General features: G+C 36.3%; 1 protein-coding gene across 1 annotated transcript in view; it reads left to right on the forward strand.

Annotated features, from left to right (window-relative positions):
* Window positions 1-16,830, forward strand: part of Mrpl1 (mitochondrial ribosomal protein L1) — a 60,345-nt gene extending 43,515 nt beyond the window's left edge. Inside the window, exons 8-9 of the mRNA XM_042678397.1 lie at window positions 13,753-13,834; window positions 16,647-16,830. Coding sequence (XP_042534331.1) covers window positions 13,753-13,834; window positions 16,647-16,783 — 219 coding nt within the window. The 3' untranslated portion in view covers window positions 16,784-16,830. The remainder of the gene's footprint in view (window positions 1-13,752; window positions 13,835-16,646) is intronic.
* Window positions 16,831-18,167: the final 1,337 nt, after the last annotated feature.

Raw genomic sequence — 18,167 nt, forward strand, 5'->3', positions numbered from 1 at the left:
CACTCTACACTTGAGCCACCGCACCACTTCCAGTTTTTTGGTAGTTTATTAGAGATAAGAGTCTCACAGTCATTCCTGCCTGGGCTGGCTTTGAACTGCGATCCTCACATCTCAGCCTCCTGAGTAGCTAGGATTACAGGCGTGAGACACTGGCGTCCAGCTTCAGGGCATTTTTTAAAATTGAATTTTATTGTCAAGGTAATGTACAGAGAGGTTGCAGTTACAAATGCAAGGTAATGAATACATTCTTGTCCAACATTGTTAACCCCCTCCCTCGTTTTTCTCCTACTTTCCCTCCAACATAGTGTCTATTGTATTGGTTTAGTCTCACCATTTTGTTGTTCTACTTCCCTTTTCCAAATCAGATAAATGTATATGCAAGACAAGTCTATTCCCTATTTTTAAATTTAATATTTACTGCCTTATTGATGTCAATAAATGTAATTCATTAATTTTCCCTTTTCATAAAGTATTTTAGCATATAAATACAGGGCATTTTTTAAATAAGGGCTTTTCCTATGAAAGCAAACAACTCAGTAGAATTTTCCACACTATAAAAATGGCCTTCAGAAAACTATTTAGTGCAAGGCTGCTGTATTTGTTATCAACTTTTCTCTAGGGCTAATCTTTAACTTCAAAGACATTCTTTTCAAGTGTACATTTACACACAAGTGAAGATTTTAAAAAAAGAACTTTTCACTATAATATGTTTTAAAGAAAGAAGCCACAAGTCTTGACATTTTATCTTCATTTCATCTTAAGAGCTTTGGGGATTTTTGTGCTTATAGCACTTTTCAAAAGAAAATCTAAAGAGGAGTTAACCTAATTCAAAACATTTCAGGTAAGTTATTCTAATGAAACATCAAATGTTGCTTGGAATCTGTTGCTTCCTAAAGCCTCAACTGTACTTAGGCTGTGTCCCCCCACAAAGGAAAATTGTTCAACAACAGAAAACGTAGGCACCTGGCTATGAAAGCACCTGGGCTTGATTTTTTTTTTTTTTTTTTTTGAGTAAATACTTCATATGCAAACACAGAAAATAACAGTTTTTGCTTTTTGTTAAAAAAAGCACGTACTTCTGTTATATCCCAAACAAGCTTTCTTTCTCCCCTGTTGTTTTGCTTTTCCTCCCTTACAGCCCTTCCCTTCCATTCATCCCATGATGTACTAATTTAGTTTAGTAGCACACTAAAACTAGGACAAGAATCTGTATAATGGTCCTCAATAGGTGCACACCTGTTTTAATACTCTGTCCCTTCTTACTAGTCTCCTTATTAGAAAGTACATCCAGAAGCAGATGTGGATGTCCACTGAAAGCCAACAGCTATTACTAAAGTCCTTGTCTTGAAGTGTTTTGCTTTTTATTTGGGAATGTAGGTAATATTTTATTTAAGAAAGTTTTGTAAGGCGTCAGAGTGGGGTTGGGTGGCTGTTTTAGACAGATTTTGTCAGGAAAGGCCTCTCAAAGGTGATGCTGAGATGGAAGCTGAATAATAAAGGGACAAATTGTAGAGCTCTCTGGGGAAAAATTATTTTGGAGGAAAGTGAGCATTAAGTACAAAGGCACAGAGGAAGAAAAGTGCTTGACATTCTAGAATTGGGATATTTGTTTTTCTCTTCTGGGTGGTAGAATTAGCCTTGAGGAAGTACATTCTCAAAACAGTTGGAGAACAGAATGTATTAAGTACACAGAGTTTGTCACAGAGGAGAGCTATTTTGACATAGGAGACCACTGAATTGGCACTATGTTCCTGAATAGTTTGATGTAACAAGAGTATTGACTTGCTTTTATTTTAACAGAAAAACTTTTTTATGGGGTTATAGTGGACCTCAAGATTTTTGTGAACTGTTTCAAATTGTATGCATTCACATAGTTTTTTTTTTTTAGTACAATTGATTGTTTTTTTTTTATTAAGGATTTATGATTCATTTAGTGAATATTTGTTACATGCCTACTGATTGTCAGGTACATACATAGTAGGGTTATATTCATCAACAAGACAGATAACAGTTTCGCCTTCATGGAGTAGCCAGGTGCATAGTGTATATCAGGTGACTGACTGGGGGGATTGGAGCATAGGTTCTCTAGATGGTAGGGATATATGTGGTATCAGGAGTTGAGGAAAGATAAGTTGATCAGACAGATTAAATGAATATATGTATACTAAATGTTGAGAAACTTCCTTTATTTCCTATTATTCTTTGATTAGCTACCAAAACAAACAGCCAGGCTACACTTAATAGGTAAGGGAGACTAGAAGCAGTTTAGTTCAAGGGTAAAATAATACTAAAGCATTTGAGCTAGCTTTACATTTTTTTTCTTTTGAGCATTCCTATTTCTGGATTATAATATAGTCATTTATTTTCCAGTACTCTTTGAGTTATTTAATATTAAAAATAATTGTTATAATTTATATTTTGTTTTTTGATATTTGTGTTTAGGTTTTCTTCTGCTTTTAATAACTTTTTGAAGTTTTCTTTTTCTATTTTCCTGAATCTCTTTTCTCTTTCATTCTCTTCTGTCCTTCCTTACTCATCCACCAGAAAGAATAGAATGAAATTTATGGAAAAATTAGTGTGAACTAGTGTGAACTGTGTATCAAAGAATAGTTTTTCAATAATGTATAACTTAATTTTGAATACAGGATTCTAATAAAAATAATACCTTTTAATGAACAAATGAGTTGTTTGTATTAAAATGTTTTTAACACATTTTAACAGATGTATTTGTAAAAATGTTGAAATGTTTTCTTGTCATCTTATTCATTCACTGTGTCATGAAAGTTTTTAAATATATGTGGTTGAGTTTGTGAATTTTTACTAATTTCAAACTAATATCATCAGCAAGTTTATTATGAAGCATAGATTCTCCCTGTGAGCCAGTAGAGTCCTACTTTTCCCATTTATTTTCTTATATCACAGTACAGGTTCCTCCTGGTATGCTATTAAATCAAGTGAAGTCAATAACAGGATAAAATATTGTCAAGAAAATGCTTTAATCTTACTTTAAAACTTTACTTTTTTTGAAAACTATTACTAAATTAATTAATTTATAATTGCATAAAATCTTCAATTAGGAGAGTTAAAATTTACTATGATTGAAATTATAAAGCATCATTTTAAAATACTTTCTGGAAGTGCCTTTATACAGTCAGCTACCTCGACATTAAGTTGTCAGAACATTGAACATTGAAGTAAAAACTTTAGCCCTTTATAGTCATGTGAATATCCAGATATTGAAGCTTGTAAACAATGTGGTATTGGTAAATCAAACCAAAGCATATTGATCTCTTTCCCAACTTCCTTTTTTGTGGTACTGGAGATCAATTCCAGAGCCACGCATATTCCAGACAAATGCTGTACCACTCCTAGCACTTTAATAAGTTTGTTTTTCTTTTTCCTTTTTATGTGGTGGTAAAGGCGGTCTTGGGGCTTGAACTCAGGACCTGGGCACTGTCCCTGAGTCTCTTTGTGTTCAAGGCTAACACTCTTCCACTTGAGCCTTAGCACCACTTCTGGCCTTTTCTGAGTAATTTATTGGAGATAAGAGTGTCACGGACTTTTCTGCTTGGGCTGGCTTCAAACCATGGTCCTTAGATCTCAGCTTCCTAAGTAGCTAGGGTTATAGGTGTGAGCCACCAGCACCTGGCTAAAAAGTTTGTTTTCTAAAAAGGGAAATAAAAAGACAACACATCTGCATTTATGCCAAATAATGACAAGACCTGAATTAACTGGTGTGTTTCCTGTCTGAGTTTAAAATATAAATTTGGAGCTTTGAACTACTTAATATAGATTTAGGAATTTTGATGTGCTTTTTCCCCTTCTTTTTAATGTTGTAGACACGGTCCATTCGTAGGTGCCACTTATGAAGTATGCTTTGCTTGTGTCATAGTGAGTTGTTTTGTCGATCTGGCAGCTGATAAAAGCTAAGGTATATTGGAACAAAAATAAACAAGTTGAGGGAGAGGGAATATAAACATAGTTAAATCTTGTGTTGAAATCAGTGCGTCGGTTTTAGTGAACATGTTAGAACAAGTGAATGGATTGGAGTTCTGTTGAACAGTAATCTGTGGATAGTTTAGGATCTGCAATTTGCAGTTTATTTTAGAGCAACTGAGTGTATGAGTTGAAATAGTGGCTGGCAAGAATATTGTTTAAATCACGAGACACAATCGACAGCTGAATAAGAGGTGGCAGCCCCTTGCTCATACCTCCTGCTACTTCCTTCTTTCCCTCATTCTTTCCATATAATGATTAACTTTTCTGTTGCATATTTTTGTTATGCTACAGTACACTGTGTCATTCATGAAGGAATTAAAAAGGGGAAAAATAAACTAGAAAGTAAAATAAAGGAAGTTGGTTGGAGGCCCTAGGGCTAAAAACTAATATTCCCTAGAATCCATTATGTGCCAGCAATACTCTTAATGCTTTATTGAAAGAGTTGTATTAATTGCAGTGAAGATTGTAGGTTATATTGTTAGGATGCATTTTTTTTGCCAGTGTTCTTACTAGAATAAAAAAGCTTGTTTCTACTTTTCTCACTTGTAATGTCAAGAAATTAGGTGATTCTCCTCTTTTATCTGTTATTAATAAACTATATCATTTGAGACACATGTAGCTTTTATTATTAGTCCACTGCATTAACTCAAAATATAGTGATCATTGATTGATAGAACACATGATTTAAAAAATATAAACATAGCGGGCTGGGAAGGTGGCTCAGTGGTAGAGCAGTTGCTTTGCATGCATGAGGCCCTGGGTTCTATTCCTCAGCACCACATAAGCAAAAAGAAAAAAGCCGGAAGTGGCGCTGTGGCTCAAGTGGTAGAGCGCTAGTCTTGAGATGAAGAGCTGAGGGACAGCGCCCAGGCCCAGAGTTCAGGCCCCACAACCAGACCCAAAATAAATAAATAAATATAGCATAACATGTAAAAAGGGATTAAATTGCTTTCCAGGGTCTGCCAACTTCATTCTTTATCTATCTGATTGATAATAAGTAATTGTCAGAATACTGCATGCAAAATTCACCTTTGCACACATATGTGACACAGATTTTTATAGTACTAGCCAAGTATAACTTAGCTCAAGTGCTTGGTATACTGAAGTCTCAGTGTTTGTTTTTTCAGATTTTTGGGATAGTGGCAAAAATTTTTACTAAATGAGCTTCTTTAATCTAAAAATCAGAAATGTTCCAAAATATGAGACTTCTAAAGCGTCATGTTGGTACTCAAAACTTTCAAAATTTGGAGAATTTGGATTTTAGATTTTCAAATTAGAGATACTGTGAACCTATAAACATATTTGATAATTTAAAAGGTGATAAATCCCTGTTGTCTTTTTGCATGTAAACGGAATAAAAAGTTTCTAGTGCATCTATACAGGGAAATACTATAGTAATACAAAAATATGAATTGTTGGTAGACAAAACTAGCTAGATAAATTGGACTCAAAAGCATAGACATAAAAAGAAAGGAAGACAAGTTGGATTTCATTAAGATTTAAACATCTGTGCTTCAAGGGATACTGTGAGAGTATGAAGGAGAAAATATTACAAACTACATATGTATGTATGTATATATTCACAACTACAATATAGAGAACTTTTACAACCCCATAATAAAAAGCAACTCAATTTTAAAAATGAGCATAACATCAAAACACATATTTCTTCAAAGGAGATCTATAAGTAGCCAATAAGCAAATGAAAAGATACCCATTATCAAGTCATTAGGAAAGTGCAAATTAAAATCACAGTAAGATACTTCACACCATTTAGGATGTCCATTGTTAAAACAAGTATGTAGAATAACAAATGGTGGTGAGTGTATATAAAAATTGGACCTCTTGTGCATTGTTGGGAATGTGAAAAAGAAAACACTAAACAAAGTTACCATATGATACAGCAATTCTATTTCTAGATATATATCAAAAATGACTGAAAGCAAAAACCCAAGCAGACATACATATATCCATGTTCATAGCAGCACTGTATAAGTAGGCAAGAGGGGGACGCAAATCTATCTGCAGAGTGGATAAGCAGAATGCAAAACGTGATATATGTAGAATGGTGTATCAAGCTTAAAAAGGAAAGAAGTTCTGAAAAGTGCTAGAATATGTTTGAATCTTCAAGTTATTACAGTAAGTAAAATGAACCAGATAAAAGAATAAATGTATGATTCCACTTTTTTGTGTGTGCTGGTTATTGGGGTTCTCTTTGGTCATGGCAGGTGCTTCACCATTTGAGCCACACCCCCAGGGCTAGCTTTTGTTGGTTAATTGGAGATAAGAGTCCATGTATTGTCTGAATTTGTCTAGCTGGACTGGTTTTAAACTGAGTTCCTTAGATCTCAGACTCCTGGGTAGCTAGGATAATAGGCACAAGCCACCAGCATGTGGCCAATGACTGTACTTTTATGAGATAACTACCTAGAGGAATGAAATTCATAGAGATGGAGAGTAGAATGGTGGTTGGCAGGGGAATGACTGTGTTTTTGAAAACAAAACTATACTAATGGATTGTTTTTTGTAAAAGGTTAGGAATATATGGTATCTGTGCTTGATGTAAGGCAGGTGACAAAGGTCTCACTTCTCCTCCTTCTCTCTTCCCCCAACTAAGTAGACATTTACTGCTGTACCACAACTCCAACACTATTCTGCTCTGGTTGTTTTAGAGATAGAGTCTCACTTTCTACCTTAGTGTATGCCTGGACTGTGATCTGCCTGTTTTAGGCTTATCTTTATAGCTCTGATGACAGGCTTGTGCCCATGCTTGGCTTCTTTTCCTAAGATGGGATGGAATCTTTGTATAGTTTTCACCTGAGCTGGCCTAGGACTGCTGTGCACCTGATGTCAGCCTCCGGCGTAGCTATGTTTTGTTTCATTATGAAAAAGTAACATTTGTCTTGCAATGTATATAGCACTCTACAAAGGCTGGTTTTGTTATTTATGTAGATATGTATGTATTTATGTATTTTAGTGGTTCTAGAGATTGAATTCAGAGCTTTGCACTTTCTAGACAAGTGTTCTGTTACTGAGCTATAATAATTTATGCCCAAAAATAAATAAATAAATTAAATAATTTATGCCTTGGTTTTGTAATTTAAATGCTAAACTACTATTACTTTTTAACTTAGTTAATTGACATATATAACAAAATGAAGTAGCTATAAAAGATGGACTGTTTATCCTCTGTGTGTGTGTGCATGTGCATGTGTGTTCACATGTGGGTGCACATTTGCACAGGTCCTAGGGTTTAAACTCAGGGCCTACACTGTCCTTGAGCTATTTTGCTCAAGGCTAGCCCTATACACGGCTCCACTTCTGTCTTTTTTGGTGCTTAATTGGAAATAAGAGTCATGGACTTTCCTGCTTGGGCTGGCTTTGACTCACAATCCTCATATCTCAGTCTCCTCACTAGGATTACAGGCATGAGCTGCTGGTGCCCACCTGACTGCACCCTTTAAAAGGGATCACAGTTGTTTAGGGGAGTAATGAGAGGCAGGATAGGTATGTGAGGAGACAGGAAAAATATATTATTTTTCATTTTCATTTATTTTATTATTAATAGTTGTACAAAGAGGTCCCAATTCCATAAATCAGATTATGAGTACAGTACACCCCTTCTATCATTCTCCTCCATTTCTCTCAATCCCATCCCTATCTTTAGCTTATGTAGTTCAATTTTTGCATAATGTGTATTGATTTTTTTTTGGGGGGGGGGGTCTGGTCATGCGGCTTGAACTCTGGGCCTGGGCGCTGTCCCTCAGCTCTTCAGCTCAAGGCTAGCGCTCTACCACTTGAGCCACAGCGCCACTTCTGGCTTTTTTTTTTCTGCTTATGTGGTGCTGAGGAATTGAACCCAGGGCCTCATGCATGCAAGGCAAGCGCTCTACCACTGAGCCACCTTCCCAGCCCGCATAATGTGTATTGAAGATAATGACTGCTTTTGCTCATCTTTCCTCCCTCTGTTCGTGTTCTCTTCATTGTACCCTCCCCTCAAACATGTTTCTTTTTCCTAGTATTCATTTTGTTAAACAGTTTATTAGTTGTTCAGAGGAGTTACGCTATTGGATTCTTCCCCTAAGTATACAATTCTCCAGTCTGTTTGTATATGCATAAAACCTTATCTATGTTACCATGTTACATTATTTTTAACAAGCATAAAAAGGACCACAGATTTGGAAGTTGAAACCAGGAAGTAAACTGAAAAAGTAGATAGGCTCCTCTTCTTTTTTTTTTTTTTTGTGGTTGTGGGGCTTGAACTCTGGGCCTGGGCGCTGTCCCTCAGCTCTTCAGCTCAAGGCTAGCGCTCTACCATTTGAGCTACAGCGCCACTTCCAGTTTTCTGGTGGTTTGTTGGAGATAGGAGTCTCACGGTCTCTCCTGCCCGGGCTGGCTTTGAACCGCGATCCTCAGATCTCAGCCTCCTGAGTAGCTGGGATTACAGGCGTGAGCCTCCGGCGCCCGGCTTAGGCTCCTCTTCTTAAATTACAAGATTAGGAGACGCAAGAGGAGCTCTTTACACGCTGCTTTGAGTTTGGTAAATGGTAGAAATCTGGGAACTCCATGAATGAGTGAAGACAGACAGAATGTAAGGCATATCCTGTCAAAACAAAGTCCTAAAAGATACCTGGGTTTTGGATGGGCTTTACCCATCTAAAACCATTGTTTAAATATTTTGCTGGCTGACATGACCCTGTGTATTTTGCCCAGCCAGGAGCTGCCATTTGGGGCTTGAACTTCCATTTCCTGCATACAGAGAACAAAATGTTTTTCTCTCCTCTTTTTCTTCCTTTTAACTCTGTTATATGAAAGTAAACCCTTGCTAAAAATGTAAAAAGTAAAATAAATAATTGGAAAATGCTAAACAGTACAGTAATAATTTAAAAATAATTCAGAATTCCTATAATTGGTAACCTTTTAGTACTTTTTGTACAATTGTATTTTATATTCTTTTATCTTTAAACTTGAAACTCAAATGTGTTTCCATGTCATTAATTTCTTGAAATGTATCATATTGAAAGCTAGTTTCTTGTCTGTTCTATGGATGTATCAGTTTAATCAACTTTATTTCTTCTGTTGAGTATTTAGATGTTTATAACATCACATAACTATGAATATAGCTCTTTGGAACACAACACCACAAATTTCATGTACACAGAATGCATTATTAGTCTGAATTTTGTGAGATAAAAACCAGAAGATTTTTTTTTTTCCCATTCTCTGCTTCCAACTGTTCTGGGTACAATGTCCCTTCTCTGTTAGGTGGAGGTTTGTTGGTTAGGTCTCATAGTTCCAGTAGCTTTCAGTTATTGAAAGTGTAGATGATCTGGTTCATAGCTCTGATCTCACATCCAGAGACTTCCTTTGCTCAGTACAGAGCCAGGCTTTTATGGATTGTGCGACCTGAAGTATAGCAGGCTTATTAGGTTTTCAACCTTCATGGCTGGAGGTGTAGCTCTGCTCTTGGGTAAAGGTCCTGAGGAGGAGAGTAAAGAGAAAAGGTTACCTGGGAATATTTGTGATCATGTGACCGTCTCTCATCAGTTCGATGTTCATATAACACAGGTTTCCACCAGCTAGTATCCCCTTCTTGGAGGTACCACCAGTGTCTACACATGAGCTCTGTAGTTTTGCTACCTATCTTGGCTTCTGTTTCTACTGCAAGTGGGTATAGATTATAATAGGATTTTTCTTTTTATCTCAATCAAGAATTATGAAACTGGCCTCACATCTCTCATTATCAGTCTGTCTCTTAGTAGCTCCTGACTCTTCCTGCATAGGGTGCTTGCTGTCCACATGTGCACAGCTTATGTGCATATGCACTTAAGCTGAGTCATCTACAGCCATGCATGTTCCCTAGATATAATGAGCTACCCGATGGTCCGCCAGATCTACCTTGTTCTCATATTGTAGTGGCCCCTTGCTTGAGAATACTACCATTGGCCTTCAAAACTGTCCTTTTATACTCAGCTTAAATAGTACCTGTTTTTGAGTGAAAGCCTTCCTTGTCAAAGTCAGTCTCTTCTTAGTACCCTCATGGTGCTTTTCAACCTAATGGCACCAGTCACTGCTTATTTCAGTGAGTAGATTGTGACCTCCTTGAGAGCAATGTTTGTATCTCTCTTATCTTTCTAGTTCCCAGCATGTTGTTTGACAGACGGGGGCGGGGGGAGGGGGGCTAGGTAAATTTGCTAAATTGAATGGTATTAACATCTAAAAGTATTTATGATAGTGAAGTAGGCTTTCTCACATAGTCTCTTTTTTCTTCCCCTTAGTTTATAACAAACTCATTCAGACAAATAATGCTTCATTTTTTTGTAAGGGTCACCAATAGGTTGTAGCTGGGTCATAAGATAGCAAGTGGTGGTAGGAGAGTTTACATCCATGTCTGTCCACCTTAAGAGCTGCCAGACGACATCTTACTATACATTTGCTCTTGGATAAGATAAAAAGTTTTCTGGGTCTTAGCTCCTAATTGGATCTTAGCTTCTGAGAGATAATAAGGATATTTACCTCATAGACTTCTTGGGAGAAAAGAAAAAGAAAGAAAATGTACCTGCAGTTGCTTAGAGCCGTCCCAAAGTAAATGCCCAATAAATGGAATTGTGTAATCCATCATTGTTATTATCACTACTTAATTTTCTTTAGGAGAACTGCAGATAGCCATTCCTTCTTTTCCAGTTTAGACTATTAGGAGTCATGGAGGTTTACTGTGTTGGCCAATTTGCAGAAGATGCCTGTGTCTGCTGAGCCCACTTTCTCTAATCTTAGGAGTATTGCATTTGGAAGGGTTATTAGAGGTCAGGGAATTGTGAAAGTGCTTATCCACAGCAGCAGTCCTCTGCAGTATCCAGTTAGAGGTGATCAGTCATGTAAGGATTATCAGGACATTACAGTGACAGAAGCTAGACGCGTTGGAAGGTATATGTATGGCTTAGGAATCATTTGTATGCACTTTGCCTTAAGTTCTATCCTGCATAAAATGCAGAAATCATTTTTTTTCACAGTATATTCCATAGTATTGGAACAAACTTGCCTCAGTACTCAAAGTGTAACTCAACTGAAACACTTGCCCTAGGACTCATTCAACTCTCTTCACTTTTTTTTTTTTTTTTAAATCAGAGAATCCATGAAAACCTTGAAAGCATAGGGTATTTGTTCTTTTAATATGCTTGTGTATATTTTTCTGGAATAAGATTCCATGACCCAAATCTATCCTGGACATGTTCTTGACAACCTTGAGATAAAAAAAAATAACATTTTTCACAGGGACCCAAAAAAAATGTGAGAATGACTGATTTTGTTTTTTCATAATAGTAAGAAATTTGTTGAATACAACCCTTAGGAATTGCATGGAAGGGAAAATCTAAGAATTACAGCAAAAAGGCAACTATTTTCCCCTGAAGTGGACAATCACTACCTAAACATCAGAAATGGTGCTTCACAGAGTTCAGTGTTCTCTTTGTCTGCTGTTGAGAATCTGTTAGGATACAGCTCTGTGGCAGAGGGCAGAAAGCCCCTGAATATAATCCTGAGTCTTGTCTTCCATTCCATCCTGTCCTTGCCAAGAAACAAAACAAAACAAGTCACTGGAGGTATCCTAATAATGAAAACTGTATGGGGAATGGTTTACATTTCTAAAGTGTATATTGTTGTTTTAGCCTACTGTAGGAATGGTAATCTTGGGCTGCAGATATTAGTTATAAAAATCTAAGCTTGGGGCTGGGAAGGTGGCTCAGTGGTAGGGTGCTTGCCTTGCATGCATGAAGCCCTGGGTTTGATTCTTCAGCACCACTGAACAGAAAAGGCCAGAAGTGGTGCTGTGGCTCAAGTGGTACAGTGTTAGCATTGAGCTGAAGAGCTGAGGGACAGTGCCCAGCCCTAGAGTTCAAGCTCCATGACCCATTAAAAAAAAAAAACCTAAGCGTAACATATGTATTATAACAATATAACTGATAAAAAAATATGTTGGACATGTAGCTTTTTCTTCTATTTCAAACTTAGAGTTGGCATAGGTCTTTGTCAAAGGGTAAAGGAATTTGTGAGAGCTGTGGTGGTCATTGCAGTTGCTAATAGGTCAATCAGAGGAAAAGTGAAAAATTGCACTGAGAGATAGTAAGGGCACACGTGGGTGCCCTTTGCCTTTTCATTTGTTTCTTTTTAATGTAAAATGTGTAAAGTGCTTTCTCTGTGAACTTAATAAAGTGCACAAAACGTTGCTCTAATTAATTTATGATTTAATTAGCTTATGTATTTGCTTATTTTTGGCCAGTGCTGGGCTTTGAATTCAGGCCTCATAGTTGCTAGGCAAATGCCCTGCCTTATCATTTGAACCATGTCCCCAGCTCCCCAGCTCTCCTTTGACTTTTTCCCCTCTGGAAACTCCCACCTATGGAATGAAGTTAGAAGATAAATATAGTTTTAAAAAGCCACTTTTTTTGGTCGGTCATGGGGCTTAAACTCTGGGCCTTGGGTGCTATCCCTCGGCTCTTCAGCTGAAGACAAGCACTCTACCGCTTGAGCCACAGTGCCACTTCCGGTTTTCTAGTGGTTTATTGGAGATAAGAGTCTCACAGACTTTCCTGCCCGGGCTGGCTTTGAACTGAGATCCTCAGATCTCAGCCTCCTGAGTAGCTAGGATTACAGGTGCGAGCCATCGGTGCCCAGCAAGCCACTTATTTTTGGCCAGTTATGCTATTATAAGTTGTATTTAATTATTAGAAATGGATTCATTTGGCACAGTACAAAATTCTTGAAACATTTACATGAAATAAGAGTGAATTTAGTATATTTAAGAAGACTAACATTCTCTGAAGTTGGTTCACAAACAGCAGCACTTTTTAAGGACATTTTAAGAATTTAGTTAAGGTTTGAATATTTTTATGAATAGGACTTGCTCACCATTTAATTTCTATAGTTTTTGCTAAATTGCAGCATATAGTGTTGCCTAGAGTGTTTGAAAAATCAGAACTTTATTATTTTTTCTTTTTTGGTTGGTTGTGGAGCTTGAACTTAGGGCCTGGGCACTGTCCCCAAGCTCTTTTGCTCTACCACTTTTCTCTACCACATTTCTCTGAAAACTACCATTTTGAGCCACAGCTTCACTTCTGGGTTTTTGAGTGGTTGAGTGGAGATAAAAGTCTCGCAAGGACTTTTCTGCCTGGGTTGGCTTTAAACCATGATCCTCAGATCTCAGCCTTCTGAGATCTAGAAATACAGGCATGAGCCACTGGCACCCAGTGAATAATTTGAATATTAGCACAGCATCCTGAAATTGTCTCTGTGATATACATGTTGTCTGAATATATTTAGTCAAGTTGCTTTATTTTGTACCCATGGAAGCATTAATTTCTAAATGTTTTCTTAGTTTCCTTTGTAAGTAAATCACCAAACAACTTTAACAAAAAAAGTACCACTAATACCTTGGAGAAGATATAAGGTATGGTATGTATATCCAAGATTTGCTTTGGGGCAAATACTTAGAAATCAGGGAACTTCAAGTGGAAAGATTGTAAAGCACTCTGATATAATATGTTCTTCAAGGTAATGAAATCTTGATATGTAGTCATTTAAGTGTAGCATTGCAAAGGAAAAGTTAGAGAGTCTTTCTTTTTTTCATAGGAGTCTTTTAAAAAAATATTGCATCAAATATTTTGAAAACAGCTATGAATAAAAAATACTGATGTAGTTACCCAAATTGTATTTCTTCTTACTCTTATCATTAATGTTATACATATCCTTTTCTTTCAGTTGGATATGTCAAGTGACCAGATAGCTGCCAATCTGAGAACCGTTATTAATGAAGTCTGTAGGCATAGACCATTAAATTTGGGTAAGTGGCTTGCAAACATAGATTACCCTTTAGCCCTAAATCATGTAAAATATTAAGAAAATAAGTTAACATGCAAGTATACTAGTATCAATATTTCCTAGAAGTAAATAAAATTTAATTATCTGAAGGATTTCTGCTTAGTTTTTTAATGTTGTAGTTTTCAGAGAAGGACTTCCCTATCATTAATAAGGTATATATTCTGAGCTTTCTAAATACCCACATTATTCTAGTCATTAAATCTAAAAAAGATTTGAAAGAAAATTGATTACTTTAAAAGAAGAACTAAAATCACTCATGAAATTATATTTTAAAGCCAGATAATTCACTTTGTCCAGACATTAGCAGCTAGCTTTCTTCTTTTTTTACAATTTATTTGTATTGCAAAGGTGATGTACAGAGGGATTACAGTTACATAAGTCAGGTAATGAATATATTTCTTTTTGAACAGTGTCACTTCTTCCCTCGTTTTCTCTCAGTTTTTTCTTTCCCATCCTCTCACCTCCACAAGTTGTGGAGTTCATTTTCAACATAGTGTCTAGTAAGTATCACTGCTGCATTTGTTCACCCTTTGTCCCACCATTTCTGTGCCCACCTTTAATCTCCCCAAAACTGATATACTTACATACAAAACAAAAGGTACAGAAATAAAAACAGTGACAAAGGAGAAAAAAAACAGGCAAAATAACATAAAACTTTGTTTCCTTTTTCTTAGAGTTCATTTCGATAAACATCATTTTATATGATCTTATGAACATTGCTTTGAGCCTTTGTGGTCCTCTCCTAAGAATATCCTCCTTTGATCTCATTGTGTGAATGTTTAGAGTCCTGTATAATTTATCATGTCCAAGTGTAATATTTTTGTCTTTTACTATCCGTTGTGTTTACTTGTAGATTTATAGGTACATTGTAATGACTACAAATGAGGGAAACCATGCAACCTATGTTTCTTTGAGTGTGGCTTATTTTCACTTAATATAATTTTTTCCAAGTTTTTCCATTTTCTTATGAATGGTTCAATATCATTCTTTCTGATAGAAGCATAGAATTCCATTGTGTATATATACCACATTTTCTATCTACTGAGGGGCATCTGGGTAGATTCCATGTCTTAGCTATGGTAAATAATGCTGTAATGAACATGGTTGTGCTGATAGCTTTAGTGTGGTCTTATTTGTGGTCATTTGTGTAAATGTCCAGGAGTGGGATTGCTGGGTCAAAGGGGAGCTCTATGTGTAGTCTTTTGAGGAACCTCCATACTGCTTTTCAGAGTGCTTGAACACGTTTACATTCCCACCAGCAGTGTAGTAGTGTTCCCTTTTGGCCACCTCCCCACCAGCATCTGTTATTGTTAGTTTTCTTCATATGGCCATTCTAACTGGGGTGAGGTGGAATCTTGTTGTTTTGATTAGCATTTCTTTTATGGTCAGAGATGTTGAACATTTCATTTCTTTGTATGTCTATTGGCCATTTTATACTTCTTCTGAAAAGTCTCTCTTTAAGTATTTAGCTCATTTCTTAATTAGGTTGTTGTTTCTTTGTGGATTTGCTTTAGGGGGTTTTAATTTTTCGAGCTCTTACGTATATTTTAATATGAGGCCCTTGTCTGATGTAAAGATCTTTTCCCATTTTGTGGGCTTTCTATTTATCTTACTAGCTGTGTTCTTTTAACTGGTTTTCTTCATCTTATTTATTTTAGAAAAGAGAAGAGTATTTTTGTCATGGTCATGAGAGTATGTTTGTGTTGGTACTCGAACTCAAGGTCTTACATTCTCACTTAGCTATTTCCCTCAAAGCTTCATCTCCAGTTCCTGCTTTTTGCTGGTTAAAGATAAGAGGCCTCTTGGATTTATCTGCCTGGCTTCCTCAGATTTTAGCCTCCAAGTAGCTGGGTTATATGGGTGAGACATCAGTCCCTGGCTGGACAGTCACTTCTTAAAAACATTGAGAAATAGTAAACATTATCAAGATATGTAATCTGTGTAGTAGGCTAGATTACAAATTAGTGCATTGCCTTTATTATTACATTATGTACCACTCAAATTCCTTCTTCAAATCAACTTTACTCATGAATGGTTGTCTTTTCACTTATGAGCTTATCATGATAGAACTTTTGTCAGGCTTTGTTTATAACTGTGTTAATAATTAATGCTGCTTTTCTTCCCCTTGGGAATTTAAAACAGTTGGTTAAGTAACTCGTTTATTATTTTCTTCGGTATGTGTCCATAGCTTGTAGTCAGTGCATGTGTATGACTTCTTATGTTACATGGAGAACTTTGTTTGCAATAGAGGGATCCTGTGAGATGCAATGGGTGATAGAAAGTCCTTTAAGCAGAACAGCTATTCTCTTTTTTGACATTTTAAATGACACCTGCCATTTTCAATGAATTCTTATGAAAAACTTTTGAGAGAATTTCACAAGCTTTTTGGTAATCCAAAAGTACCTTCAGTGTTGACTGTTATAAGTAGATATTAAAATTAATAAGTATTTATTTTAAGCACAAAAGCATTTAAACATAGATCTTAAATATTTACATGTACAAGTTAAATATTTCAACACTTAAATTTAAATATTTTAAGTATTTCTATTAAATGTAAATATCACCACCTGCTTCTTCCCTGTTGACTATGCAATAAAATGAATTCTAGTTGATCCTCTTCTGGGAGAAGGAAATGGATTATTAGTGAGTTTGCAGTTTCAAAGATGAATCCTCTAGTACAGCTAATTTATTTTCTACTCTAAAGATGGAATTATCTGCTCTTTGTTATAACTTAATGTGGAGTAAGCAAAGTTGGTTCTTGTCTTTGTTGCCAGGTCCCTTTGTAGTTCGTGCTTTCCTTCGTAGTTCAACAAGTGAAGGCTTGCTGCTGAAGATTGACCCACTGTTGCCTAAAGAAGCTGAAGCTGAAGAAAGTGACAAAGAGCCAAGCGCTGGTGGCTCACGCCTGTAATCCTAGCTACCAAGGAGGCTGAGATATAAGGATCTCGGTTCAAAGTCAGCCCAGGCTGAAAAGTCTGTGAGACTCTTATCTTCAGTTAACCACCAGAAAAACAAGAGTGGGGCTGTGGCTTAAAGTAGTAGAGCACTAGCCTTTAGCCAAAAAGCTCAGGAACAGTGCCCAGGTCCTGAGTTCAAGCCCCATAAACAACCCCCTCCCGCCCCCCCCAAAAAAATGACAAGTTGCCTATAAGAGCTGAAATTTGAAATTCTTTTCAGTGGATTAAGAAGCAACAGATAAAATTATAAAACAAACATTTCTGCATTTGGGGCCTTGTGATTTCTTGATCATCCCATGTGAAAATGAATTCTCATACTGAAAGTTTTCCATTTCTCTGTGACTGAATTTCTCTTAAATCCTGCCACATCTTCTTCCCAGGATGCAGATTTTACATATTGGTAGAATGCAGAATATAGAAACTAGATCCAGTAGCATTTTCTAGCTTAGTGACTTTCCCTTGGAAGCCATAGCACCTGAGAATGTAGTAGTCCTCTCAGCTCCCACAAGGAAAATTGCATCATGAGTTGCATCACAAGCATGAGTATTTTTTTTTTTTGAAAGCTAAACATCAAGACATTTATTTTGGGTTTTGCTGCTTAGCAATTTCAGTGTAATATTTGTTGGTAATCAAAAGTGTCTTCAGAGACTAAAGAAAATTTGAGACAAAAAATTGAGAATATTGTTTCCCCTTTTCTTATTCGTGGAATAGTTTTGTTTTTTTATAGGGACTTTTTTAAACTCACAAGCACCTTTTAAACTTTACAATGATAGTCATCATTATCTTAATCTACATTGCTTATGAACTCTATGACCTTTAACAATAAAACTATTTTTTTTACAAGTCGGGTGATGTGTACATTTCTTTCCTTTTGCTTAGTATCAGCTGCTCCCTCTTCTCTGTCATTCCCTTCCTCCTATCACCACCCTTGAGTTGCCTAGTTCACTTGCATAATTTCATATAATTTCGTAATTACAGTGCAGTTAATGGGCCCCTCTGCTGCATTTTTTCACCCACTTTCTACTGATTCTGTGCTGTGCTTCATCTTCCCTCAAATGTGCACGTGTATGCACCATATATGAGGTAAAGCATACAGAGAAGCATGATTATTTCTTTAAATGCATAAGATGTTTATTTTTTTTATAAGATGTTTATTTTAAGGTTCTGAATCCATTTGTGATAATGTGAATATAGAAAATACCTACATATTAAAATATCTAGTGGGTAATATTCTTTGAAATCAATTTATAATGATAATATTTGTACATTCTGTAATAATTGTTTTTTATCATGCTTCTAAATGCATACAAGACCCTAGGTGTAGTACTTTCATATTTG

Source organism: Dipodomys spectabilis, unplaced genomic scaffold (assembly GCF_019054845.1).
Source record: "Dipodomys spectabilis isolate Male_0828 unplaced genomic scaffold, ASM1905484v1 ptg000043l, whole genome shotgun sequence".
In the NCBI taxonomy this organism is placed as follows: Eukaryota; Metazoa; Chordata; class Mammalia; order Rodentia; family Heteromyidae; genus Dipodomys; species Dipodomys spectabilis.